The sequence below is a fragment of the Candoia aspera genome, chromosome 4 (genome assembly GCF_035149785.1).
Source record: "Candoia aspera isolate rCanAsp1 chromosome 4, rCanAsp1.hap2, whole genome shotgun sequence".
Lineage (NCBI taxonomy): Eukaryota > Metazoa > Chordata > Lepidosauria > Squamata > Boidae > Candoia > Candoia aspera.
The window spans coordinates 90,362,661-90,389,731 of NC_086156.1; the positions used below are offsets into that span (position 1 = coordinate 90,362,661).

The 27,071-nt window shown below is 45.8% G+C and overlaps 1 protein-coding gene across 1 annotated transcript in view; it reads right to left on the reverse strand.

Annotated features, from left to right (window-relative positions):
* LOC134495498 (deleted in malignant brain tumors 1 protein-like) overlaps nucleotides 1–27,071 on the reverse strand; it is a 91,415-nt gene that overhangs the window by 44,664 nt on the left and 19,680 nt on the right. Inside the window, exons 3-9 of the mRNA XM_063300992.1 lie at nucleotides 23,302–23,607; nucleotides 21,598–21,912; nucleotides 20,699–21,004; nucleotides 18,527–18,841; nucleotides 10,333–10,638; nucleotides 8,632–8,946; nucleotides 7,733–8,038 (exon numbers count right to left, since the gene is read on the reverse strand). Of these exons, the coding sequence (XP_063157062.1) occupies nucleotides 7,733–8,038; nucleotides 8,632–8,946; nucleotides 10,333–10,638; nucleotides 18,527–18,841; nucleotides 20,699–21,004; nucleotides 21,598–21,912; nucleotides 23,302–23,607 (2,169 nt within the window). The remainder of the gene's footprint in view (nucleotides 1–7,732; nucleotides 8,039–8,631; nucleotides 8,947–10,332; nucleotides 10,639–18,526; nucleotides 18,842–20,698; nucleotides 21,005–21,597; nucleotides 21,913–23,301; nucleotides 23,608–27,071) is intronic.

Sequence of the window (27,071 nt, forward strand, 5' to 3'; positions counted from 1 at the left end):
TTTAGTAAGTCTGAAGGGGTGCTACAACTCCTTCTGAAACAGATATAGTGTTGTGACAATAGCAAACATGCAAAATCATGCAACTTTACACCATACAACCAATTGCTCTTTGAGAACAAATGTACAGTGTGTACTTTACAGAAATACTGTTGCCATTTAAAACAAGAATGTCATAGTATGTAAATATACTGCTACTCATTGTCAGTAGATCTTGACCAGAGTGTCACTGGCACAATTACTTCACACTGGATTATTGCAGTGCACTCTGTATGGGACTGCTATTTCATAAGGTCATACACTACAATTGGTCCAGAATGCTGCAGCCAGACCGTAAACAGAGATCACATAGATGGAATTATGTAGCTCCTTATTTAAACAGCATGCAAGATTTCAATTCATTTATGGACATATTGTGAAACACTAATTTTTAAAACCCTTTATGATTTAGAACAAGGATGTCTAAAGGATCCTTAATTCAGCTACCAGCAAGCTGGTGATGTTCTGCCAACCTAGGCAAAAAACTATGAGTTGAGGTCCTGGAAGGCAGCAGTTTGGGGAAGATGTGTAAACTTCATTTTAAAATTTGTCCCTATTGAAATCTAAAACAGAACCTAGTATATTCTAACCTCTCCAGAAAGAGGCCTAATTGTGTCAAAGAGAAGGCCTTTTCAATGACATGAAAGCTTGGGCTCTCACTTCTTATCACTTCTTTAGTCTAATGGCCTTCTGTAAAATACTTCAAATCTTCCTTTTTGAATATGTTTTAATTAAGAATTTTTATTACAATAGTAAAAATTAATACAAACTAAACTTAAAGAAAGGAAGCTCTGACGTGGGCTGGTCCATGAAGTCACGAAGAGTCGGAAGCGACTAAACGAATAAACAACAACAAAAAACTTAAAGAGAAGAGAATGGAAAGAAAGAATAAAATGTGCAGGAAAAAATAAAAAGAATATAATAAAGAAAAAGAAAATAAATATGAAGAAGTGACTTCCAACATTTATCATAACAAATATAAACAAATTTAATAACTCTTCAGACCCTATAAGGTTAAACTGATATCTCTTCATCCCATATCCCATCCTTTATCTATAAGCAAATCCATAAAACATCAACTTTTTATCCTGGTGTCAGCAAAAAGTCCATAAAGTGGTGCCAGAACATTGCAAAAAATATCTTATTTTAACTTCAATAAAATAAACCAACTTTATATTCCTTCCTTTTACTTCTAACAGCCTTAATCTTTAATTCAATCAAATAAGATCATAGAATTTAATTTCTCTTAATTCTTCTTTTTCCCATCACATAGATTTCTTCAACACTGTAACAAGGCTCTTTTCTAGATCCAGTAAGAAAACATTTCCAGGTCATTCTCTTGGTTTATCATTTGTACTTCCCTTTTAATTTTTAAAACTTCAATCAGTTTCTTTTGTATATCAAGTAAAGCATCCTTTTCCAAATCATTCTCTTTGCCTGTTATTTGTAGTTCCACTTTTGATAGTATTTCTGTCTTGTCAGATAAAATTTGTTCCACATCTCCTTCATTAACATCTTTTGGACATAGTCTATCTAGAGAAGCAGACATCATTACTGACAGAGTTGATATTGTAGTTACTAATTACTGGCTCCATTCTTTAAAGATCTCCTTTAATATTTCCAATGTTACAATGCTTTGTGTCATTTTATAAGTCCCAGTATTAACTCATATCAAGAACAGGCTTGTATTATTTTTTCTTCTGCATAAAATCTTTAGTCCACTCTTATGTCCAGTTTTTGAAATGATCATTTATCTTTTGTATAACTTAAAATAGCCAGGATAGCCAGAATAAGTCTGTTTCTCATGAGAAACTTTTCATTTGTTATAGTTAATTCCAAAATCTTATAGTAAAAGTCAATATTCCAAATTTAACCGAACCCTTAATCTATCTATCTATCTATCTATCTATCTATCTATCTATCTATCTATTTATTTATTTATTTATTTATTTATTTATTTATTTATTTGATTCTTGCCCTGCCTTTATTATTTTTATAAATAACTCAAGGCGACAAACATCTCTCATACTCCTTCCTCATCCTATTTTTCCCACAACAGCAACCCTGTGAGGTGAGTTGGGCTGACAGAGAGTGACTGGCCCAAGGACACCCAGCTGGCTTTCATGCCTAAGTGGACTAGAACTCACAGTCTCCTAGTTTCTAGCCTGTTGCCTTAACCACTAGACCAAACTGGCTCTCTTATCATTTTCTTAGATCAAAATCTGATTTAGCTTTTTGCTGTTTATTTCAAATTCTTTAAGTTCTTAAGCTTGTAATTAATGGTTCTTTTCTGCAGAGTTTATCAACTCACCTGATGAAGACTTTTCAAACTAGAGCACCAAAGGTCTGTAATAGCTTTAAGATGGTTAATAGGTAATTTCTGAAAGTGATTAGAAAGTGGGATTTGTGAACTTAATGTCCTTTAAAAACCTCCGCCGTTGGTGCGAGAAAGATGGCTGATCTCATCATCCTCTGCTAGTCAAAACTGTGGAAAACCAGTGTCCTGCAGTCTGCTCAGAGGGACCAGCCATCTGGAACACATGTGGATGATCTCCCATCTTCTTCTTATCGGGAGAGATTGCAAGGAACCAGTCTACTCACTGGTTCCTTAGTCTTTGACACAGTCGTCAGCTCTGCTTTCACAGAGGAGTCTTCAGTTTGCCATACATCCCCTGGACGTTGTCAGATCTTCCATTTTGGTAAGATTTGAATTGTAAGTCATTGATTCCTCGCTTCCTCAGAGAGAGGTAATGTCATTGCAGGCCGAAATGATTTTTGACATTTACTGGAGTTCTGATTGTTATCTGCTCTTTTAGCGTTTTTTGGTCACTCAGCACTTACTCTTATTGCCAAATAAATTATTTTGAAAAATTGTTTAAAATTTATTTATTTATTTATTTATTCATTTAGACCCTTTATGGAACCTCCCATCTAAAAGCAGTGCATCTGGACATATACAAAGATTAAAACCATGATAACAGTACGAAGTCATGATGCCCTGATTAAACAGTAATCTCCAAACCAAAACCATTTCACCAACAGAGCTTGCCTAACTGCCTGGCCCAAAAGCTTGGAAGAACTGTTTTACAGAATGTTTCTTTAGCTAGTTTAGGTCTGTTGAAGAGTGGTGGGAGTGTAAATATGTTAAATTATTATAAACCATAAGAGTGCACTAAACATGCTAGAATATGTGAAATGTGTTATAAAAGTAATGTCATAGGTTTCATCATACATATGACTCCAGCGTTGAACTACATAGTCCCTACTGCATGAACAATTATGAAATTTTGACGCATTTTCTCAAAAGCTGCCTAATACTGACTGTTGCACTGCAAAATACATGTTTCCCACATATCAGTGTAGAAATAAGCCTTTTAATGGAGCAACCTCTTCCATTCCTAATCTGATTTTTATACCATGTGAGAACTACAAACCTAGTTTGAATCCTTGAGTTCTATAGGAATCTGACAAATCACAGACATCGTCTTGGTTAGGTAAACATTTTGTTTTGTTTAATGGTAGCTTTAAGAAATGTGAATTTCTAATAAATTACTTCCCTGTTTTAATTTTTGATTAAAATGAGCTGGCCTAATCTTGCTAATCATTAACTTTTACCTTTCTTCGATACCCATCCTATCCACTAGATTTTTACATACATAATTTACTTATATGCTCCAACATTAGAATATTCCAGAATATAAATGTCCTATTGGCTTCATCTCTTCATCCTGTTTGCATCTTTGCATTCCCTTCCTGGGGTTGTTTTTGTTTACTTGAGTATTTTTCAAATATACTTCCATGACACCCATCAGAAAAAAGAGGTTAGACAGCACAACAGGGAATCTGATTCCCTTTTCCCAGACCAGAACCATGCAAAGGTCAGATGCAGCTAGGATCTAAGGTCACATGGATCTTGCTTATTCCCTTTTGCTTATTCCCAGCCAAATCCTTGGCCTCAAAATTTTGGTGGTTTCCAAGCTCAAGCTTTTCCAGTCCCAGAAAAATCTGGCCTCAGATGATAGTGAGGATGTCCTAATCTTATATTCCTTCTTCTAAAACTGCATACCTGTCAGAGATAGAAACCAACTTCTTTCATGGGATCTGGAATGTGTAATGGTATTGGGAATGACCTTGAGGGATAAGGGAAAGAGATGCTGCCTAGGGAATGATCAAATAAAAGGGCGAGGAGCCCACAGCTGCATAACAGCAAAGAAAGAAACCTAAAAAGGATCTGCCCTAACGTATCAGGCTGCTAAAAGTGATGGTGGGAAATTTGTATATTCAGACTTGCAAGTTTTTGTTAATACAGCCTTACAATAAAGTAGAATTAGCTCAACTGGTCATGTTCCCTGTCTAGTTTACCTGTGAAGGCTGACAGAATGCCATCCCAGGTATCATGAGATTTGAGCTGGAAATTTCTTGATATTCACTGATAACATAATGAATTCTAGTTTCAGAGGCACTGCTGTCTCTAATCACCTGACTAAGAGAATCTCACTAACATTAAGAATGGTGGGAAGTCATTCAAAAGGGACACTCATAACACAATTGTTTTCCCCTTCTCTTGAATATGACCCTCTAAATGTGCCTGCTGCAGATGATAGGTGAAGATGGTGAAAATGGATGCAGATAATAATACTGTATGTTGCCACCAGGCACACTGTTTATCAGCCCTATAAGGTAGACCAGACCAAGAAATAGAATCCATAGAAGACTAATAAACGACTTCCAGTTAGACTGCCTACAGTAACATAATCTTCTAAGTCTGATTGTGCTTCTCCTTCTCCCCCATTTATATTCTTGTGAATTAGGGAGGTGACTGTCTGAGATGTTTTCATAATTCCCCCTCATTGTTTGGACTTAAGCAATGTTTTCTTTTTGTTGTTTTGTTAATGGATCTTCCCTCTGTCAAGATCACCCTCTTTACTTTCTGCATTACTATACCAAGTCCCTATGTGCTCCAAAGAGTTGACTAACACTTTAATCTGCTTCTTTACCTTTTCCTCCTACAATTCATTTTGCAAATCCTTGGAGAGGGGGGAAAGAAGGAGAAAAATGATGCAGTAAAGCCCAGAGAGTGGGGAGGCAATTCAGATATCTGAAAGTATTCTGTATGCACTCATTTGAAAGTAGTTTGTATGCAGTTATTTTCAGGCTGAAGGAATGCTCATGTCTTGCTAGGTAACACTGGCAGAATTTCCCAGTGGCACCATCATGATCACCCACCCAGGACTCTTCTTGTTGTACTGGTGATAGCGATGTTGGTTAGAGCAAAATGTGGCTTCTACTACTCCATAGGTCCTCACAGGACTCAATGTGAGCAGCGTAGATGTACTGTGACCTTGGATTTCCACCCTCCCTGCCCCAACCTAGAAGTTATTGCCATGCTAAATTCAAGAACTGCAACGAAGGGGTTGGTTACATAAGAATCGCTGTTTGTACTGGGATTAACTATATATTTACTGTATCCACAACTTTCATAATCCTCAGATAATTTCAGTGGGAGTGTGTGCGTGTGTGACAATATCTATATGTTTAAATGGTCAGTGTGGTGGACAAATGCCAGTCTGCCTCTGTTTCCATCCTTTCAGAAGTCTGGCAATAGCTTTGGATGTGTTGGAGGATTTGCTATCAGAGCCCTTAGAAACTCGAGGTAGGACTGCTGTGCAATAGATAGATGATGAGATAGAGAGAGAGAGAGAGAGAATAACATATTTAGAAACAGTTAAATTCTGTTTTGTTTTGTTTTTTCCGGTGCTCAAAATTGGAGTACACAGTAAGCTTAAAAAATCTGAAATGCCCGGTAAGACCCAAAAGGTCTCACAGAAGATAGAAAGAAACATAAGCATTTGGGAAGTTTGCTGTTAGCTCAAGAACACTCCCTTTTACGCAACCCAGTGAAGGTATGGCCTTCTTTCCGGGAAAACCAAAACAGTACACACAGATGAGTTTAGTGGCAGTTACTGAACTTTGGAAGAATGACTCAATATGTTAAGTTTGAACTGCAACATCCATTGCAGGGGAGCAATGAAGCAAGCAGTGAGAGTCCAAATCTGCTTGACTGGAAATCCAGACTTTGCGTTTTTCACAAAATTTCTTCTTCCCTAACTCTCTGTATGTGTCTATTGAAAATGACTAACTAACATCATAAAGGGCATGGTGCTTTAATAACAATCCAGATGAAAAACACGTGCTCCCACTATCTGAAAGTTTCCATTGACATTGGTCGGTGAGACAAAAGATTAGAGCTCTTCTCTCCCCGTGCCTTGGTTTCAATGCGGTTGGGCAAAGCAAGGCTACACAAGGGTGGCTATCATCAGGTTTAATTTGGCTCCATGTTTGTAGTCTTAGGAGTTGGTTTTCATTCCATATGAATGCTTTATCTTTTACCTGCACCCTTGATTTATTTTACTCTCTTAGCATTTCAGCTGCTAGTATAACAGATGGTTCTCTATTTCTGAAATGCTCTGCAAGGCATACATTTCATAATCTCACTGAATTTCTAAGAAAGGGGCAGTTGCTTGGAAATTTTAATCATGAAATAGAAGATGGAAAACATTGCTCAGCACTCCTAGCTGGTTGGATCTATGAAAGAAGTTGCTTCAAAGCTCAGCTTCAAGTGCTGATATTGCTAGCTGCAGAGCGAAACAGCTTCCATGCAAGATTGGTAGACATTTGCTCTCTTCCCCATTGTTTTCAAGGCTTCATCTCTCTTTTTACAAGCAACTGCTATAGACAATTACAGGCAGTGGTGGTGCTTGCAATTAGTCGTCTCTGATATGTCTCTTACAGAGCCTCTTTTTTCTGATCTGCATATCTAAGGTATGTTTGTAGTTTTTCTAATGAGCTATCTATACTGAAAGTTTTGTTCTCTCCATGTCTTAATGATCTTAGGGAATTTTGAATGTGGCCTGAGGAAAATCACTCTATATATTACATGTATGCAGCTTGATTCTCAGATGAAACTCTTGTACTCTAGATTTTTAAATTCCCTCCAAATATACATAGAGCATTATAAGGAGGCTGTAGTTTGGTAGTAGTTCACTCCCAATCCCTCATTGAAAACATGAAGTATTGCTGGCATCAGTACTAGACTAGACTGACCAACTTTGTCTGTTCAGGTGATAATGTTTATTGGGAGGTCATAATGTAGCTTATTTGCACTCAGCTTAATGATAAAATGTGTGAATATAGTCATTTTGACTTGCAAATGATGGATTATGGTTATATACTACGTGAATCATAACAACTGTGGGTCATTCAACAATCCAGGATTAAAAAACCTTGGCTTTATGTGGTGTGTGAATCTAGTAACTGAAAGACTGCAGCCTGATGTTTTACAAATATCAGGATGAAGCCCTCTTTACCCCCTCTGCTTCTGAGTTGATGCCCAGCCATGAGTTCATTTAAAATGTGTGAAATTTGCTGGTCTACCTTGAAACTACCTTCAGACAGAATCTGAGAGTACTTTTCCTAATTTACTAAGAAAAAGTAAGTTCACCCTTGTTGGAGGTTAGAGGAAGATCTTGCAAATTAGACAAAAATATTATTCCAAAACATTTGAATCTAATGCTCCCTCCTTCTCAAATGTATATTCTTTAGCGATTTATGAAGATTAGAATTTTCAGCCATAATAAACATCCCCAAAGCAGTTGGAATAAAATAAAATAAAAATCCAAAGTCAGGAAAAACTAACCTGCACACTCCACCCCAGCATCTTCTCCATGGTTGCAGTTGTTTGTTCCCCAAGCACTTGCTGTACATTCACTGAGGGCACTTTCTGTTCCTTGGCAGTTCACATCATTCAGCCAGATCCTCCCTGTTCCCTGTCCAAAATATGCTTTTGTTTGGGCTCTCAAAGCAACACCACAGCCCATTTCCCTGCAGATGACCTCAGCATGCTTAAGGCCCCAGCGATCATCACACACAGTCCCCCACTGCTGGTCATGCAAGATCTCCACTCTTCCTGCGCAGCGGCTTGAGCCATTCACCAGTCGGAGTTCTGATGGGAAACAAAAGGTTGAAGAATCACGAGATCACAAAGTAAATTGTTGGCAAAGTTCTTGGATATCTAACTGCTGGGCCACTTCACCTGAAGGGGAGGAAAATGAGGAATATCGGCTTCTTCAGAGTAAGCATGGTTTTACACATCATCATTATCATCATCAACAATAAATCTCATTTTTGTTTTTCTCCACAAGGAGAAGCTACTCCTTCTTGACCCTTTTTGCTTCCAGAAAAGTTGGTTCCTGATATTTACAGAAAAGCAATTTTTAAAGAGCAAATGACTTACTTGAGATGAACAAACTCAGTCTTATTGAGAAAACTGCATTTTAATCTTAGTATACCAGAAGCAGAGGGAGCAGGAGCTGAGAGGGAACAAATACCCAATTGAATAGACACTTACACTCTTCTTCAACCCAACAGCTACATTTGGCCATTGAATGGCATGGCAGGAGCCATATGTAGGGCAATTGTATGTGGGCTGCCAAAATCTGAATGACCATTAGATGGCAGAGCAAAGAGATACAATGCTAAACTTTTATTTGGGGTCAATCTCCAAGCCCACAATATATTGCTCTCGTAAGTGCACACCTGAGCATATGGCACCAGCATCTTCTCCATGGTTGCACTTGTGTTGTCCCCAAGATTTTAAATCACAGACCCGGAGGGCAGCTTCTGTTCCTTTACATGTGACATCATCCAGCCAAATGGGATCACTTCCTTTTCCAAAATGTGCTCCTTGTGGGGCCCCCAAGGCTACTCCACAGCCCAGTTCTCTGCATACAACTTCGGCATCGCTGATATCCCAGCCATCATCACAGACTGTTCCCCAAATTTGGTTGTGCAGCACTTCAACTCTCCCAGAGCAGCGGCTTCTTCCATTCACCAATCTGACTTCATTGGGGTCTGAAATGGTTAGACTCAGTGTTACTTTCCCACCTCTCACAGTAGGCGATATGAAAGCTATGCAGAATCAATACAGGAGCTTCTGGACCTATATCTGGCTTCATGTGTTACACTTAGCCATAATGTGCCTTGTTTGGTTGTGATTTGTGAATGGCCAAGGATTAAACCATGATTTATTCTAACAGAGTAAGTCATGATCTGACATTGTTGGCTTCAACATTGTTGGCATGTTCCTGCTGACACAATTCCAGTGTCAGCAGGAATATGGACTTTGTTTATCATTTCCTGATTTATTCCTGATCTGTCTTGTGTCCCACTCAAGACTTTCGTGAAGCCTAAAGGACAAGGACACAAGACATCAACCACTAAAAAGGAAGGAACACAAACTAGAAATTGGCCAAACAAGATATTATTATTTTTTAGTCTGCAAGACTGTTTTTCTTTTGGCTGGGTGTGGTCTTGAAACAAACCATAGCTAGAAGTGGTATTTCAATCATGTATGTTTGAACAATTTCTAAGCTCATTATTAATGGCATCCATGGGGTGAGGAGGTGTCAAAAGAGAGGCAAGAGAGCATTCCTGGCATCCCAATCCAAGCCCTGTTCCTTTGGTATGTGTGTTGACACCTACAAAGGGGCAGGACCTATACAGCAATGCTGCAACTGCCATCTTGCTTATTTTGACAGTCCCCCAGCCCATGGATGCTGCTGGTCATTATACAAGATATCCTACTTTTTTCACCTGGATTAAATGACTAGGAGGTAATCTTTGATTGGTTGATTGATTGATTGATTATGTGCCATCAAGTCATTGTCGACTCTTAGTGACCACATAAATAGATTTTCACCATTATCTTAGAAAATCTTAGACAAGCCACTTAACCTGCACCCACAATTGTACTGACTTCCAGACAAGGAATCATCATCATCATCATCATCATCCTCATCATCAACATCATCACATTTAAAAACAAAGAACAATAGGAAAAAAAAACACCTGCACAAAAACAGCACAAGGCAGAAGAACATAGATGGCAAAGGAAATAAACCCATTATCAATGAAATGCTCTGAATATTTAAACACAATCAAACTTGCCCTGCCTGCCTGCCTGCCTGCCTGCCTTCTGAAAGTACCTGAGAAGTCTTGTGAGAGACTGTTCAGATACTGCTACTTTTAGGACTACTGAGGGTACTTTAAATGGTGGTATGATCTGATTGCATGTCTGCCAAATATTCCTAACTTATTTCTAGGAATCATTCATTACCCTAAGCTGAGCTGAGCCATGTAGGTTTCATCTAGAAACTGCCATGGCCAAACAACTGGCAACCAAAGCAGGAGTCTGATGTTGATCTGGGCTCCTGATTGCAACATAGCTGATCATATTACCTGAGCATTCCACATTCGCATCCCTGCTGTGGTCACAGCTGTGCTCTCCCCAAGGTCTTTTCGGACATTCATTCAGAAAAGCTTCTTTCCCTGTGCAGTTCACTCTGTCTAGCCAAATGGTTCCAGATCCTTGGCCAAACTGTGCTGCTCCAGTGGCTTTTATGGCAGTTCCACACTCCAGTTCCCTGCAAACCACGTTGGCATCATTTAAATCCCAGTCTGCATCACACACAGTCCCCCATTGCTTGTTGTGATACACTTCAATCCTTCCTGAGCAACGAGTGGGTCCATCCATTAGTCGAAGTTCTGATGGGACAAAAGAAGTAAGTGCAGTAGTGCATCCTCTGAGTAATTTTTTCACAACCTTGAGGGGAAACATATTTACCAGGGGGAAACAAAAATGTGATCCAAATATTGTACATACACACACACGGATGCACGGACACACAAAACACATTTTTAAAAATATAAGCATCTGTTTAAAGAACCCAAATGCAAATCTTGGGATAGCGGAAAGGACCTTGTAAGCAAAATCAGTCCCAATACTGTCTGACATGTCCATGCCAGCCCAGTTAAAGGCACCCAGGTTTTTTGTTACTGCCTGTCATGCGCTGCCTGCCTCTGAATAATACTCAGACACTGGTTCGTGGATGAGGCTCTGATTTATTCACAGCGCAGTTACAGCGTCGGAAGGAAAAAGCTGAGAGTGACAGGAGCGCGCCGGTGCGGGGTTTAAATACCCCACGCCGGTCAGCGCCCCCTCACTCGCGGTCACGTCACCCCCCTTTGTCCAATACGTTGCCCTGCCGGTGGGTGAGGGGTTCCGGGATCGCCCATCATCAGGTTTTCTATTCCTCTGGTGATTGCTGTCAGCTGGGCGATCTCTGTTGTATTGGCGCTGATGGCTTGGGTGTGCTCCGTGATCTGTTTAGTTATTGTTTGTTGGCCGTTAGTCGTTGTGGGTTGATGGCTACTTATCTTGAGCCCCTTCACCTATTTCCTTGCTATTGTCATGTGTGCCATTGCGCTGATGACTTCAGCTCAACGGCACTCATGACATACTGCCCCCTTTCCGAATAGTGCTCCCCCACGGTTTTCTGGTTTGTTTGTTTTTTTTTTTTCCGGTGGAGCTGTCAAACGGCACTTTTTTTTTTTTTTTGAAATTCCCGCCAGAGTAGTTGTCACCCCTCCCTTTGCTCCTCCCTCTACCACGTGCCTTCCCAGGGTGTGTCCATGGTGCGCATGCTCGGGTCCCGTCCTGGCGTGCGCATGCTCCAGCCACACCCTGTTTGTTTGGCTCAGTTCGGCGAGGAGAGAGGCGTGGCTGGTCGGGTGCTTATCAGCTCCAGGTACGGCCCTTCTTTTTTTCCCATTTAAAGTGCGTCGCCTTTGTTGTATCTCCTGGGCGTTGCCCCCAGGTTGCTCTGTTGACTTGCTTGCCACTCCCCCGCGGCCGGGGGGGCGGGGGGAGGGTGCTGGCGAACGCTTGTCCCCACCTCGTGGGCCCGGGGCAGGGGGAGTGAGTCCCGGGGGGGGGAGGTCTGCCCAAGTCGCGGGCTTGGGGGGGCCCTTTCCCTTGGGGCACGGGAGGCAGGGGGGGGGCCTGCGGGGGGGGGTTTGGCTTGCTGACCTTGGTTGTGGCTTGTCGGGGTATGCCCGGTGAAATGCTCTGGTCAGGTCAGGCGCGTTAACGTTGTGCGCCGCCACCCATTCCGGGTGGGGGAAGTGTTTCCACCTGACCAGATAGTGTAGAGTTCCTCGTTGCTTGCGGGAGTCGAGAATGTCCCTTATCTCGAAGTGGTGTTGCCCGTCGATCATCACCGGTGCGGGCTGTGGCGTGCTTGGGTGCCATCGGGAGGTGGTTGCCGGTTTCAGGAGGCTGGTGTGGAACACCGGGTGGAGTCTCCGTAGGTTGTGTGGCAGGTCCAAGCGTATTGCTACCGGGTTCACTATTTGCGTGACTCGGAACGGCCCGATGTACTTAGGCCCCAGTTTTTTCGAGGGTTGGGTTGACTTTAGGAACTTGGTGGATAGGTAGGCCATATCCCCCGCTTGGAACGTCGGTTGTTGGCGCCGGTGCTTGTCGGCCTGCTCTTTGTAGGCTGCCTGTGCATCCTTCAGCGCCGCCGTGATTACTGGCCATGCTTCCGCGATCTTCCGTCCCCAGTCGCTAGCGTCCACCTGGGGTTCCGGGGGTTGAGGTAGCTCCGGTATGGGGACGAAGTCGCGCCCCGAGACTACTTCAAACGGAGTTTTCCCCGTGCTCGTGTGGACGGCGTTGTTGTATGCGACTTCGGCGAACGGGAGCAGTTCAGCCCAGTCGTCTTGGTGGTAGTTAGTATATGATCGTATGAATTGCTCTAAGGTGGCATTAAGAACCTCTGTGGCTCCGTCCGTCTGGGGGTGCCAAGCCGTAGATAGGGCCTGTTGGGTCCCCGTCAGCTTTAAGAAAGCCTGCCAGAATTTGGAGGTGAACTGTGTGCCCCTGTCGGTCACCACACGTGCGGGACATCCGTGTAGCCTGTACACGTGGATGAGGAAGAGTTTGGCTAGCTGTTGTGAGGATGGGACCGACGTGCAGGGGATGAAGTGGGCCTGCTTTGAGAAGTAGTCCTTCACCACCCAAATGGCCGTTTTCTTCTGGCTGGGTGGGAGGTCCACTATAAAATCCATAGAGATTTCCTCCCATGGGCGGGAGGGTTCTGCCACCCATTGTAATAGCCCCGCGGGTTTGCCTGGTGCCCGTTTGGCCCTAGCGCACGTTGGGCAGGACGCTACGTAGGCTTTTACGTCTTGCCTGAGCGCAGTCCACCAGAATTGACGCCGTGTTAGGTGTAGGGTCTTGAGGAACCCAAAGTGTCCCGCTTGTTTGGCGTCGTGTGACCTATGCAAGGTCGCCTGGCGTTGCGAGTCCGGGACGTAGATTCTGCCTTCCCCCCATGCCAGGTCCTGTGCCATCGTTACCTTGTCGGGGTTTGCCAGGAACCAGGGGTCGGTTTTGAGGGCGGCGGCGAGGTCCGTGTGCATTCCCCCTGGTAGTTGCGGTTGGCTTCTTCCGGACGCCGGTTGTCCCGCCGTCGGCTGCGCCATAGAGTCGAGCTGCCTCCGCGCGCCGCTTCGGGTGGTCATGGCCATCCCCAGTTGCGAGGCGGATAGGACCGTCCCAATGGTGTCTGGGGCGGGCTCTTCGTCTTGGGGCAGTCGGGAGAGGGCGTCGGCCAGGAAGTTCTTTTTGCCCGGCATGAACTTCAGCTGGAAATTAAAGCGGCTGAAGAATTGGGCCCATCGGACCTGTTTTGGGCTAAGGCGTCTAGGCGTTCGTAGGGCCTCGAGGTTCCGGTGGTCAGTCCAGACCTCGAATGGCTGGGTGGCTCCCTCGAGTAGGTGTCGCCATGTCTCTAGCGCTGATTTCACCGCGAAGGCTTCTTTCTCCCAGACGTGCCATCGCCTTTCTGTCTCGGAGAACTTTCTTGACAGGTAGGCGCATGGTTTCAGGAGTCCCGTGGGGTCTTTCTGTAGCAGGATGGCTCCCAGGGAGAAGTCTGAGGCGTCGGCTTGGACCACGAACGGCCGTTCTGGGTCCGGGTGTGCGAGGATTGGCTCCGTAGTGAACAGCGCTTTCAGCTTGTTGAATGCGGTCTGGCACGCGGGAGTCCAATTCAGCACTGTGCCTGGGTTCTTGGCGCATCGGGTGTCCCCCACCCCTTTGGTTTTGAGGAGGTCCGTTAGGGGGAGGGCTATCTCTGCGAACCCCCGGGCGAATGACCTGTAAAAATTTGCGAATCCGAGGAAGCTCTGTAGTTGGCGTCTGTTGCGGGGGCGCTCCCAGTTTAGCACCGCTTCGACTTTTGCGGGGTCCATTTCGATGCCGTCCCCGGAGATTCGGTACCCCAGGTAGTCTAGGCGCTCTTTGTGAAACTCGCACTTTGTAGGCTTGGCATAGAGCTGCACCCTTCTGAGCTTGTCGAGGACTTGCCTGACTAGGGTCACATGTTCCTCGTGCATTTTTGTGTAAATAAGGACGTCGTCGATGTAGACCAGGACCCCTTTGAACAGATGTTCATGCAGTACCTCATTGATGAGCTGCATGAACACCCCAGGGGCCCCCGCGAGTCCGAAGGGCAGTACTTTGTACTGGAAGGCGCCTAGGGGGCAGTTGAACGCCATCTTCCATTCGTCCCCCTCCCTGATTCGGATGCGATAGTACGCCTCGCGAAGGTCCAGTTTGGAAAAGACTTTGCCCGTGGACAGGTGGGCGAGCATGTCCTTCACCAGGGGTAAGGGGTATTTGTTGGACAGGGAAGCCGCGTTTAGGCCCCGGTAGTCGGTGCAGAGCCGTAGGGTGCCCTCTTTCTTCTCCCGGAATAAGACGGGGGCTCCGACCGGTGAGCATGCTGGCTCTATGAATCCCCTGTCAAGGTTTTTATCGATGAACTCCCGGAGGGTTGCCATCTCCTTCGGGGTCATTGAGTAGATCTTTGGTCTAGGTAAGGGGACGTCGGGCAGTAGGTCGATCCGGCAATCCGTCTTGCGGTGGGGGGGTAGTTGGTCAGCTTCTGCCTCTCCGAAGACCTCGGAGAAGTCGGCGTATTGTTCCGGTAGGTCTGCTGTGGTAGCGGCGTTGTCTTGTGTAGTCGCCTCCGCTCGTCCTACAGTGGGGTTGGTTCTGCCCGCTGGAACTGGTGCTCGATACTCGCCGTCACCGAATGTGAAGGTGCGGGTCTCCCAGTTGATCCGCGGGTTGTTTGTCGCGAGCCATGGCATCCCCAGGACTGCAATGGGCCGTCCGATGTGCGTGAAGACGAACGATGTGCGCTCGGTGTGAGTGCCCATTTGCAGGGTGACCGGCTCGGTTTGTAGTGTGGCTGGTTTCCCTCCCGCTGTGGAGCCGTCCAGCTGGTGGAATGCCAGCGGCGTGGGGAGGGGGAAGCAGCGGAGGTCGAGTTTGGCGACTAGGTCGGGGTGGATGAGGTTTTTTGAGCACCCCGAGTCCACTAGTGCCGCGGCCGTGGTGGCTCCGTTGCCGGCAGAGAGTTTGATTGCTGCCATTATTACGGGGCTTTCGTCGTTCCGTCGAGGTGGTCCGCGCTGCTGTCCCACCGCCTGCCTCGCCACGCGTTTCAGGGCAGGCGGGGAGCTTTTCCCGCCGGCTGTTCGGGGTCTGCGTTATCCTCTTCCCCCCAGTAAGCGTCCCAGCCTTCCTCTGGTGTCGCTATGGCCACGGTCATTCGGTGGTGAGGGGGCGGCCCCAGGTTGAGTGGTTTGGGGCTAATTTTCGGGGTGGGTTTGGGCGCGCTGGTCGGCGGTCGGTTGGCGAAGCAATCCACCGTCTTGTGCCCTAATTTGCCACACCTCCCGCAGGGCTCCCGGTTGAATTTCTTTTTTGGGTATATCGGGCCGGCCATCCCCACGTGTGGTGCGGGTACCTTTTTTCCGGCATAGTTTGTGTCTTCCGTGGTTGTCATGAGGAAGGTGAGGTGCGCGTGTTCGGCTTTCCCCGCGAGGTGGATCCACCCATGTAGCGTTTCTGGGTCGTCGCGGTAGAGGGCCCATTGGAGAACGTCGCTATTGAGCCCCCTTTTGAACATTTCCAGCAGGGTGGTCTCGGACCAGTCGCTGACCTTCCCCGCGAGGGCTTTGAACTCCAGGGCGTAGTCAGGGACCGTGCGTGTGCCCTGTTTAAGTCTTTGGAGTGCGTTTTTCGCCCTTACTTTGGCTAGTGGGTCTTCGAAGTAGTTTTTCATCTCATTGATGAAAGCAGGGAAGGTGGCGAGGGCGGGGGAGCTGGACTCGTACAGTTGGACGTACCAGTCCGCCGCCTTGTCTTGGAGTTTGATCGCCACGGCGGCGATCTTGTCGGCCTCGGAGTCGTAGGAGTGTCCGTGCCTCCCCATGAACTCCCTAGCGTTCGTAACAAAGAACGAGAGTTTCGTGGGGGTCCCATCGAAGAAGATGGGGAAGTCCTTTGGGGCCTGGGCGTTTTGCGCGGCCCTGCCTCTCACTTCCCGGTCTGTGGTGTCGTCCGCCTGTGCCGTCTGCTGACCCTCCGCTGGCCCGTGGGGGTTCGGTGCTTCGCTCGGGGTGTGGGCCTGTGCGGGGACGTCGTTGGGTGGCGCGGGGGGCATAAGCGACTGGAGCATGGTCCGGAGTTCCATCAGTTGAGCCCGCATGGCCACGAGTTCAGCTCGTGCCTCCTCGTCCACAGCCCGCGCCGCCGCTGGGGCCGGTTCCGCTGGCGCGTCCTCGGGGGTGGGTTGCCGGCGGGGTTCCTCCTCCCTCTGCCGCGGGTCCGCTTCCTCCGCCGTCTGCTGGGTGTCTCCATTGTCCTCCTCCGTGTTGACCGCCGTTGGGCTGTCACTCCACGCCCGTTGCTGGGGTGCGATGTGGGGCGCGGGGTCCTCCGCTGGTTTCGGAAGTCTTGCTGCTCCCTCCCGCGGTCGGGTTGCCTCCGTCGCCATCTCCCCTTGGGGTTGGAGCTGAGGCTCGGGTCGGCTGGGGTGGGCGTCCATGGCTCCGGGAGTCCGCGGTGCCTCTGGCCTTGGTCGGTCCTCCTCTGTCTCTTGCCGCGCGGCTCGCCCTCCTTGCCCGCGCCGCTCTGGCCTCATCTTGCTGGTCTTCTCGCCGTCTACTCCTCCCGCGGCTCGTTGTCGTCTGGTGGGGCTCGGCGAGGCTGAGTTTATGACTCTCAGCTTTATGTCATGTGCTGCCTGCCTCTGAATAATACTCAGACACTGGTTCTTGGATCAGGCTCTGATTTATTCACAGCGCAGTTACAGCGTCAGAAGGAAAAAGCTGAGAGTGACAGGAGCGTGCCGGTGCGGGGTTTAAATACCCCGCGCCGGTCAGCGCCCCCTCACTCGCGGTCACGTCACCCCCCTTTGTCCAATATGTTGCCCTGCCGGTGGGTGAGGGGTTCCGGGATCGCCCATCATCAGGTTTTCTATTCCTCTGGTGATTGCTGTCAGCTGGGCGATCTCCGTTGTATTGGCGCTGATGGCTTGGGTGTGCTCCGTGATCCGTTTAGTTATTGTTTGTTGGCCGTTAGTCGTTGTGGGTTGATGGCTACTTATCTTGAGCCCCTTCACCTATTTCCTTGCTATTGTCATGTGTGCCATTGCGCTGATGACTTCAGCTCAACGGCACTCATGACACTGCCCACATCAGATTTCTGGGTCACCGTTTGAAAGGCTTTGAACTACAGTCTTTTGAGCTAGTCTTTGCTACCTCACTTAAGGTGAAGTTTTTCTTTCCTATCCTATGATGAGCCCAACTTAGTAGCAAGACTTTGGCAGATGTCAAAAAGTCAAGCAGCTCCGGGTCTACCTAGTGCTTGAATGGGAGAATACCAGGACATCCCAGGGCTATAGGCTAGTCTCGGATGCAAAAAAACAAAACACAACACAACAAATACTTTCAGAAAACAAACTCCCTCCTGGAAGAAAGCAATGGCTAGCAACTTCCATATTGCTCCAAGAAAGCAACATGGACATGTATACATAGACAACTGGACTCAAGGGTATTTCACAGTTCTTCACTGTTCTACCCTGACGGGGAAACAAAGTGCTATGTCGCCATGATCCCACCTCCCCTTCTCTTGGCAAAAACACTGATCAAGAGAGGGGAAGGACTGCATTATTTCCATTGGCCACTTCCTCCTCCTACAAGCATTCCTGAAAGTTCTCTGAAATAAGAGGTGGTAAACTGTTTAAGGGCAAGATATGTTTCAGAATTGTCTGCATCTGGTATATCACAACAGGATAGTGATAACTCAATGTATTTTATTGCACTGGGGGTTATTTGTCAATACGAGGCAGATTAAGCATTTTGTCATGTTTTTCCAGGCTACTTTCCTCTTAATGTGGAAACAACATGAAGGGCCTCTGGAAACCACATACCAGTTTTAGCCAACTTCTGCTTTCCTATTACTTTTTCACTTATTTCTTTATTATTCTTTTCTTACATTGAAACCACTTTGGGTTTACTTTTAAAGGAAGGCTGTTAAAATAGATACATGCATAAAATAAATGCACAAATATAAACAAAAATGAATAAACAAATAAATGAATAAGTACTAGGCAGTCTATTAATCCACCAAATCATGAAAAACAAATCTATGAGATGTTTCCAGAATAAGATTGATCCAAAAAACTCCCATACTCAGTTTCAGTCCTGAGTTTCCATGAGTGCTTCTTACCTGCACATATCACACCAGCATCTTCTGTATGAGTGCAGTCATGTTCCTCCCATGCTTTTGCTGGACATTTGGTGATGGCTGTCTCTGACCCTGTGCAATTTAGACCATCCAGCCAGATGGGACCAGCTCCTGGCCCAAAATGAGAACCTTGCAGTGCCGAGAGGGCACTCCCACAGCCTAAATACTGGCATACAACCTCAGAATCATCAAGGTCCCAGTTGTCATCACAGATTGTTCCCCAGAGTTTATCATGCAAGATCTCAACTCTCCCAGAGCAATGATTGGGACCATTTGATAATCTGATCTCAGGTGGTTCTGAAGAGGGAAACAGAGATAAGGAATGAACATTTCTGAAGATAGCTTACTCCATAATTGCTTTTCTACAATGTACAAATGTCTTTTATAACACTGTGGCCCTCATTCTGTTTTTGTCTGAAAATGAATATAAGTGGAATGTTGTGACTGCTGAGAAGAGCATTAAATCGTGTTTGGTTCAAAAATAGGAACTTTCTCCTACTAATGCCCTAGAACCTATGACATTATGCCTCCTGCAACAACCATTCTGAGTAGTTTTGCAACTATTTTAAAGTTAAATAATGAAGATGATTATGTTATTTTAAGATGGATAAAATGCATCATGAATCATGCTTTGCCATTGCAAGCAATCATTTGTACTTAATTCGCAGACATTACATTGCTTATAGTCACATACATCTGCAGTTATTATGACCATAAATCTAAATGACCCTTCGTTTCATTTCCAGGCAAATTTCCAGTGGTGGTGCTTGCAATTAGTCGTCTCTGATATGTCTCTTATAGAGTCTTAGGAGTTGGTTTTCATTCCATATGAATGCTTTATCTTTTACCTGCACCCTTGATTTATTTTACTCTCTTAGCATTTCAGCTGCTAGTATAACAGATGGTTCTCTATTTCTGAAATGCTCTGCAAGGCATACATTTCATAATCTCACTGAATTTCTAAGAAAGGGGCAGTTGCTTGGAAATTTTAATCATGAAATAGAAGATGGAAAACATTGCTCAGCACTCCTAGCTGGTTGGATCTATGAAAGAAGTTGCTTCAAAGCTCAGCTTCAAGTGCTGATATTGCTAGCTGCAGAGCGAAACAGCTTCCATGCAAGATTGGTAGACATTTGCTCTCTTCCCCATTATTTTCAAGGCTTCATCTCTCTTTTTACAAGCAACTGCTATAGACAATTACAGGCAGTGGTGGTGCTTGCAATTAGTCGTCTCTGATATGTCTCTTACAGAGCCTCTTTTTTCTGATCTGCATATCTAAGGTATGTTTGTAGTTTTTCTAATGAGCTATCTATACTGAAAGTTTTGTTCTCTCCATGTCTTAATGATCTTAGGGAATTTTGAATGTGGCCTGAGGAAAATCACTCTATATATTACATGTATGCAGCTTGATTCTCAGATGAAACTCTTGTACTCTAGATTTTTAAATTCCCTCCAAATATACATAGAGCATTATAAGGAGGCTGTAGTTTGGTAGTAGTTCAGTCCCAATCCCTCATTGAAAACATGAAGTATTGCTGGCATCAGTACTAGACTAGACTGACCAACTTTGTCTGTTCAGGTGATAATGTTTATTGGGAGGTCATAATGTAGCTTATTTGCACTCAGCTTAATGATAAAATGTGTGAATATAGTCATTTTGACTTGCAAATGATGGATTATGGTTATATACTACGTGAATCATAACAACTGTGGGTCATTCCACAATCCAGGATTAAAAAACCTTGGCTTTATGTGGTGTGTGAATCTAGTAATTGAAAGACTGCAGCCTGATGTTTTACAAATATCAGGATGAAGCCCTCTTTACCCCCTCTGCTTTTGAGTTGATGCCCAGCCATGAGTTCATTTAAAATGTGTGAAATTTGCTGGTCTACCTTGAAACTACCTTCAGACAGAATCTGAGAGCACTTTTCCTAATTTACTAAGAAAAAGTAAGTTCACCCTTGTTGGTGGTTAGAGGAAGATCTTGCAGATTAGTCAAAAATATTATTCCAAAACATTTGAATCTAATGCTCCCTCCTTCTCAAATGTATATTCTTTAGCGATTTATGAAGATTAGAATTTTCAGCCATAATAAACATCCCCAAAGCAGTTGGAATAAAATAAAATAAAAATCCAAAGTCAGGAAAAACTAACCTGCACACTCCACCCCAGCATCTTCTCCATGGTTGCAGTTGTTCGTTCCCCAAGCACTTGCTGTACATTCACTGAGGGCGCTTTCTGTTCCTTGGCAGTTCACATCATTCAGCCAGATCCTCCCTGTTCCCTGTCCAAAATATGCTTTTGTTTGGGCTCTCAAAGCAACACCACAGCCCATTTCCCTGCAGATGACCTCAGCATGCTTAAGGCCCCAGCGATCATCACACACAGTCCCCCACTGCTGGTCATGCAAGATCTCCACTCTTCCTGCGCAGCGGCTTGAGCCATTCACCAGTCGGAGTTCTGATGGGAAACAAAAGGTTGAAGAATCACGAGATCACAAAGTAAATTGTTGGCAAAGTTCTTGGATATCTAACTGCTGGGCCACTTCACCTAAAGGGGAGGAATATGAGGAATAACGGCTTCTTCAGAGTAAGCATGGTTTTACACATCATCATTATCATCATCAACAATAAATCTCATTTTTGTTTTTCTCCACAAGGAGAAGCTACTCCTTCTTGACCCTTTTTGCTTCCAGAAAAGTTGGTTCCTGATATTTACAGAAAAGCAATTTTTAAACAGCAAATGACTTACTTGAGATGAACAAACTCAGTCTTATTGAGAAAACTGCATTTTAATCTTAGTATACCAGAAGCAGAGGGAGCAGGAGCTGAGAGGGAACAAATACCCAATTGAATAGACACTTACACTCTATTTCAACCCAACAGCTACATTTGGCCATTGAATGGCATGCCAGGAGCCATATGTAGGGCAATTGTATGTGGGCTGCCAAAATCTAAATGACCATTAGATGGCAGAGCAAAGTTAAACAATGCTAAACTATTATTTGGGGTCAATCTCCAAGCCCATGATATATTGCTCTCCTAAGTGCACACCTAAGCATATTGCACCAGCATCTTCTCCATGGTTGCAGTTGTGTTCTCCCCAAGATTTTAGACGACAGTCCCGGAGGGCAGCTTCTGTTCCTTTACATTTGACATCATCCAGCCAAATGGGATCACTTCCTTTTCCAAAATGTGCTCCTTGTGGGGCCTCCAAGGCTCCTCCACAGCCCAGTTCCCTGCATACAACTTCAGCATCGCTGAGATCCCAGCCATCATCACAGACTGTTCCCCACTGTTGGTTGTGCAGCACTTCAACTCTCCCAGAGCAGCGGCTTGTTCCATTCACCAATCTGACTGCATTGGGGTCTGAAATGGTTAGACTCAGTGTTACTTTCCCACCTCTCACAGTAGGCGATATGAAAGCTATGCAGAATCAATACAGGAGCTTCTGGACCTATATCTGGCTTCATGTGTTACACTTAGCCATAATGTGCCTTGTTTGGTTGTGATTTGTGAATGGCCAAGGATTAAACCATGATTTATTCTAACAGAGTAAGTCATGATCTGACATTGTTGGCTTCAACATTGTTGGCATGTTCCTGCTGACACAATTCCTGTGTCAGCAGGATTATGCAGTTTGTTTATCATTTCCTGATTTATTCCTGATCTGTCTTGTGTCCCACTCAAGACTTTCGTGAAGCCTAAAGGACAAGGACACAAGACATCAACCACTAAAAAGGAAGGAACACAAACTAGAAATTGGCCAAACAAGATATTATTATTTTTTAGTCTGCAAGACTGTTTTTCTTTTGGCTGGGTGTGGTCTTGAAACAAACCATGGCTTGAAGTGGTATTTCAATCATGTATGTTTGAACAATTTCTAAGCTCATTATTAATGGCATCCATGGGGTGGGGAGGTGTCATAAGGGAGGCAAGAGAGCATTCGGGGTATCCCAATCCAATCCTTGTTCCTTTTATATTTGTGTTGACACGTACAAAGGAGCAGGACCTGTACAGCAATGCTGTAACTGCCATCTTGCTTGTTTTGACAGTCTCCAACCCCATGGATGCTGCTGGTCATTATACAAGATGTCCTACTTTTTCCACCTGGACTAAATGACTAAGAGGTAATCTTTGATTGATTGATTGATTGATTATGTGCCATCAAGTCATTGTCGACTCTTAGTGACCACATAAATAGATTTTCACCATGATCTTAGACAATCTTAGACAAACCACTTAACCTACACCCGCAATTCTACTGACTTCCACATAAGGAAACATCATCCTCATCCTCATCCTCATCATCATCATCAACATCATCACATTTAAAAACAAAGAACAATAGGAAAAAAAAACACCTGCACAAAAACAGCACAAGGCAGAAGAACATTGATGGCAAAGGAAATAAACCCATTATCAATGAAATGCTCTGAATATTTAAACACAATCAAACTTGGCCTGCCTGCCTGCCCCCCTGCCTGCTTGCCTTCTGAAAGTACCTGAGAAGTCTTGTGAGAGACTGTTCAGATACTGCTACTTTTTGGACTACTGAGGGTACTTTAAATGGTGGTATGATCTGTCTGCATGTCTGCCATATATTCCTCACTTATTTCTAGGAATCATTCATTACCCTAAGCTGAGCTGAGCCATGTAGGTTTCATCTAGAAACTGCCATGGCCAAACAACTGGCAACCAAAGCAGGAGTCTGATCTTGATCTGGGCTCCTGATTGCAACATAGCTGATCAAATTACCTGAGCATTCCACATTCGCATCCCTGCTGTGGTCACAGCTGTGCTCTCCCCAAGGTCTTTTCGGGCATTCATTCAGAAAAGCTTCTTTCCCTGTGCAGTTCACTCTGTCTAGCCAAATGGTTCCAGATCCTTGGCCAAACTGTGCTCCTCCAGTGGCTTTTATGGCAGTTCCACACTCCAGTTCCCTGCATACCACGTTGGCATCATTTAAATCCCAGTCTGCATCACACACAGTCCCCCATTGCTCGTTGTGATACACTTCAATCCTTCCTGAGCAACGAGTGGGTCCATCCATTAGTCGAAGTTCTGATGGGACAAAAGAAATAAGCTCAGTAGTGCATCCTCTGAGTAAAATTTTCACAACCTTGACGGGAAACATATTTACCAGGGGAAAACAAAAATGTGATGCAAACATTGTACATACACACACATTTATGCACGCACAGACAAACCATTTTTTTTTTTTAATATAAGCATCTGTTTAAAGAACCCAAAGGCTAATCTTGGGATAGCAGAAAGGACCTTGTAAGCAAAATCAGATCCAATACTGTCTGACATGTCCATGCCAGCCCAGTTAAAGGCACCCAGGTTTTTTGTTACTGACCACATCAGATTTCTGGGTAACCGTTTGAAAGGCTTTGAACTACAGTCTTTTGAGCTAGTCTTTGCTACCTCACTTAAGGTGAAGTTTTTCTTTCCTATCCTATGATGAGCCCAACTAAGTAGCAAGACTTTGTCAGATCTCAAAAAGTCAAGCAGCTCCGGGTCTACCTAGTGCTTGAATGGGAGAATACCAGGACATCCCAGGGCTATAGGCTAGTCTCGGATGCAACAAAACACTACACAACACAAGAAATACTTGCAGAAAACAAACTCCCTCCTGGAAGAAAGCAATGGCTAGCAACTTCCATATTGCTCCAAGAAAGCAACATGGACATGTATACATAGACAACTGGAGTCAAGGGTATTTCACAGTTCTTCATTGTTCTACCCTGACGGGGAAACAAAGTGCTATGTCACCATGATCCCACCTCCCCTTCTCTTGGCAAAAACACTGATCAAGAGAGGGGAAGGACTGTTGGAATGGAAGTGACTATTTCCATTGGCCACTTCCTCCTCTTACAAGCATTCCTGAAAGTTCTCTGAAATAAGAGGTGGTAAATTGTTTAAGGGCAAGATATGTTTCAGAATTGTTTGCATCTGGTATATCAGAACAGGATAGTGATAACCCAATGCACTTTATTGCACTGGGGGTTCTTTGTCAATACGAGGGCGATTAAGCATGTTGTCATGTTTTTCCACTCTACTTTCCTCTTAATGAGGAAACAACTTGAAGGGCCTCTGGAAACCACATACCAGTTTTAGCCAACTTCTGCTTTCCTATTACTGTTTCACTTATTTCTTTATTATTCTTTCCTTACATTGAAACCACTTTGGGATTACTTTTAAAGGAAGTGTCATGTTTGCCGTTTCAATGTCTTTGATACATCGTAACGTTTCACATGTCATTAGCTGGATGCGTGTTTCATCTTTCTCGGGAGGATGGGAGTATTTATCTTTTGGCTTTGCTCTGGAATGTATTTGCATTATCTACTGCGTTCAAGGTTACTTTCCCAGGCTAGCAGCTCTGACGATTGCCAGCACCTGTGACGGGCGGGGCTGTTACGAGGGAGGCGGGATACGTTTGCACCAAGGGTTTAAGTTTGTATTTGGCGTGCTTTTGCTCATTCTCAGCTTTCTCTGTATTTGCTCTAAGTTCCTTAATAAATCAGATTTCATATAGCAGCCTCTTGTGAGTCTGAGTATTTGGGCTGGGGGCAATCATGACATAAAGCTGAGAATCTAAGATCCCAACTCCGCTGGCCCCTGTCCAGGAAAAAGCAAGTAGTCTAACCCTGTGAGGGAGAGCGCCAGCGATGACCAAACCCGACATCGTGATGATGGAAGAAGGGGAACCGGACTCGACCATGAGGCGACCCGACCGACCGTCCCAAGTGGGGGAGCTGTCAGCCATCCTAGAGGAGGCGAGCTCCGAGTCGGAGGGTGAAGCCGGGGGCATGAAAACTGCCCCGGAGACTACCATAACTTCCCCGGGTGAGCTGGTCACCTGGGATGAGACCCAAGGGGATGTCTCGGTGGTGGGGGGCCCATCCTGGAGGCAGAGATACCCATTATCCCCCACAGTGGTTCAGGTGCAGCCAAGAGAAGGCTCCCCCACCCCAGATCGTATCCGAGTGCTGGAGTCAAAAATGGACTCGTTGGAAACTATACTGAAGCAGCTGAGTCTAGATGTGACCTCGTTGAGAGAAACCCGGGAAGGATCAAGCCAACGGCATTCGACCCCTTCGTCCCATGGGCAGTCCCCGGAGCGGTGACGGACGGCGCGGATGCGTGAGGGGGACCAGACGGTCCAGATGGAAATAGCAGCATCGCCGGTGCGGCCGCCCCCAGGCCCCGCGCCGCCACTAGCCAGGGAAGCGCAAACCCCTGTAGCCCCGGTGGCGGGGCGCAGCCCGGCGGGGGGCGGGATGAGAGACTTCCCTGTCAAGTTTGATGGGGATCCGACCAAACTCTCATTTTTCCTGATAAATGCTAAAGCCTACATGGAAGAATGGGGGTCGCTTTTTCAATCGGAAAAGGCAAAGATCATCACCATTGCCACCAAACTGAAAGGGAGGGCGGCAGACTGGTATGTCCAGATGTGCCAGTCAGAAGCGCCTAAACTGGAGAAATTCAACGAGTTCCTCTGGGCATTGAGGCAACACTTTGAGTATCTCCTGGCGAAAGAGAGGGCAAAGCGAGCTCTGAAAGAACTTAAGCAGGGCTCAAGATCCATGGCTGATTACGCGCTAGAGTTTAAAGCGCTTGCTGGGAAGGTGGATGACTGGTCCCAAGCCACCATCATCAAGTTATTCAAGGACGGCCTGAACACAGAGGTGCTGCGCTGGTCCTTGGGGATGGACGACCCCTATATGCTGTACGAATGGATCCAGCTGGCAGGAAGGAATGAGCATGCACATGAGAACTTCGCCCATCGAAAGACCGCCAAATCGGGGTGGAAGGTGAAGCCCAGTCGCCCACCGAGCACCGGGGGGCGACCAGGGCAACGACCCTGGGACGAGGAGCGAGAGAAGCGGTATGCAAAGGGCCTGTGTCTGCGATGTGGTAAGGAGAGGCATCGAGTGGCAGCGTGCCCGAAGGCAAAGGGAGAGGAACGGCTCGGCAAGCCGCCGACGAAGTCCCCTTCCCTGCCGAGGAAGCAGAAAGCCACGGTGGCTGAAAGCGAGGGAGACGATGTGATGTTCTACGAGGATGAGGGTGAACCCGAACTACTGCAGCCAGCGGGAAATGCCAGCCACCTGCTTTAAAGGGCGCCGCAGGGCAGGTGGTGGAAGAAGGGCGCGAGCCTTCATCGGTGAGTGGCAGTTACCGCATTCTCATGGTGAAGTTGAAGTTGGGCTCCCGATCCAAGACTGTAGAAGTATGGGCCATGATCGATTCGGGGTGTTCCCGGTGTCTAATGCACCCCGATGTGGTAGCGGCTCTGGAGCTACCCACTTTCCCTTTACAGCGACCCATCACCTTTACACAGCTGGATGGGTCCATGGCAGGGGGCAAACTGGTCACCCATTTCACAGGGCGGGTAGCTTTGCAGCTGGGCAGCCATCAGGAAGGTTTGTCTTTTGTCGTGGCTCCAGTAGGGGGTCCCTTGGTGGTGTTGGGGGTGCCCTGGTTGGTTCAGCAAAATCCCCAAATAAACTGGGTCTACC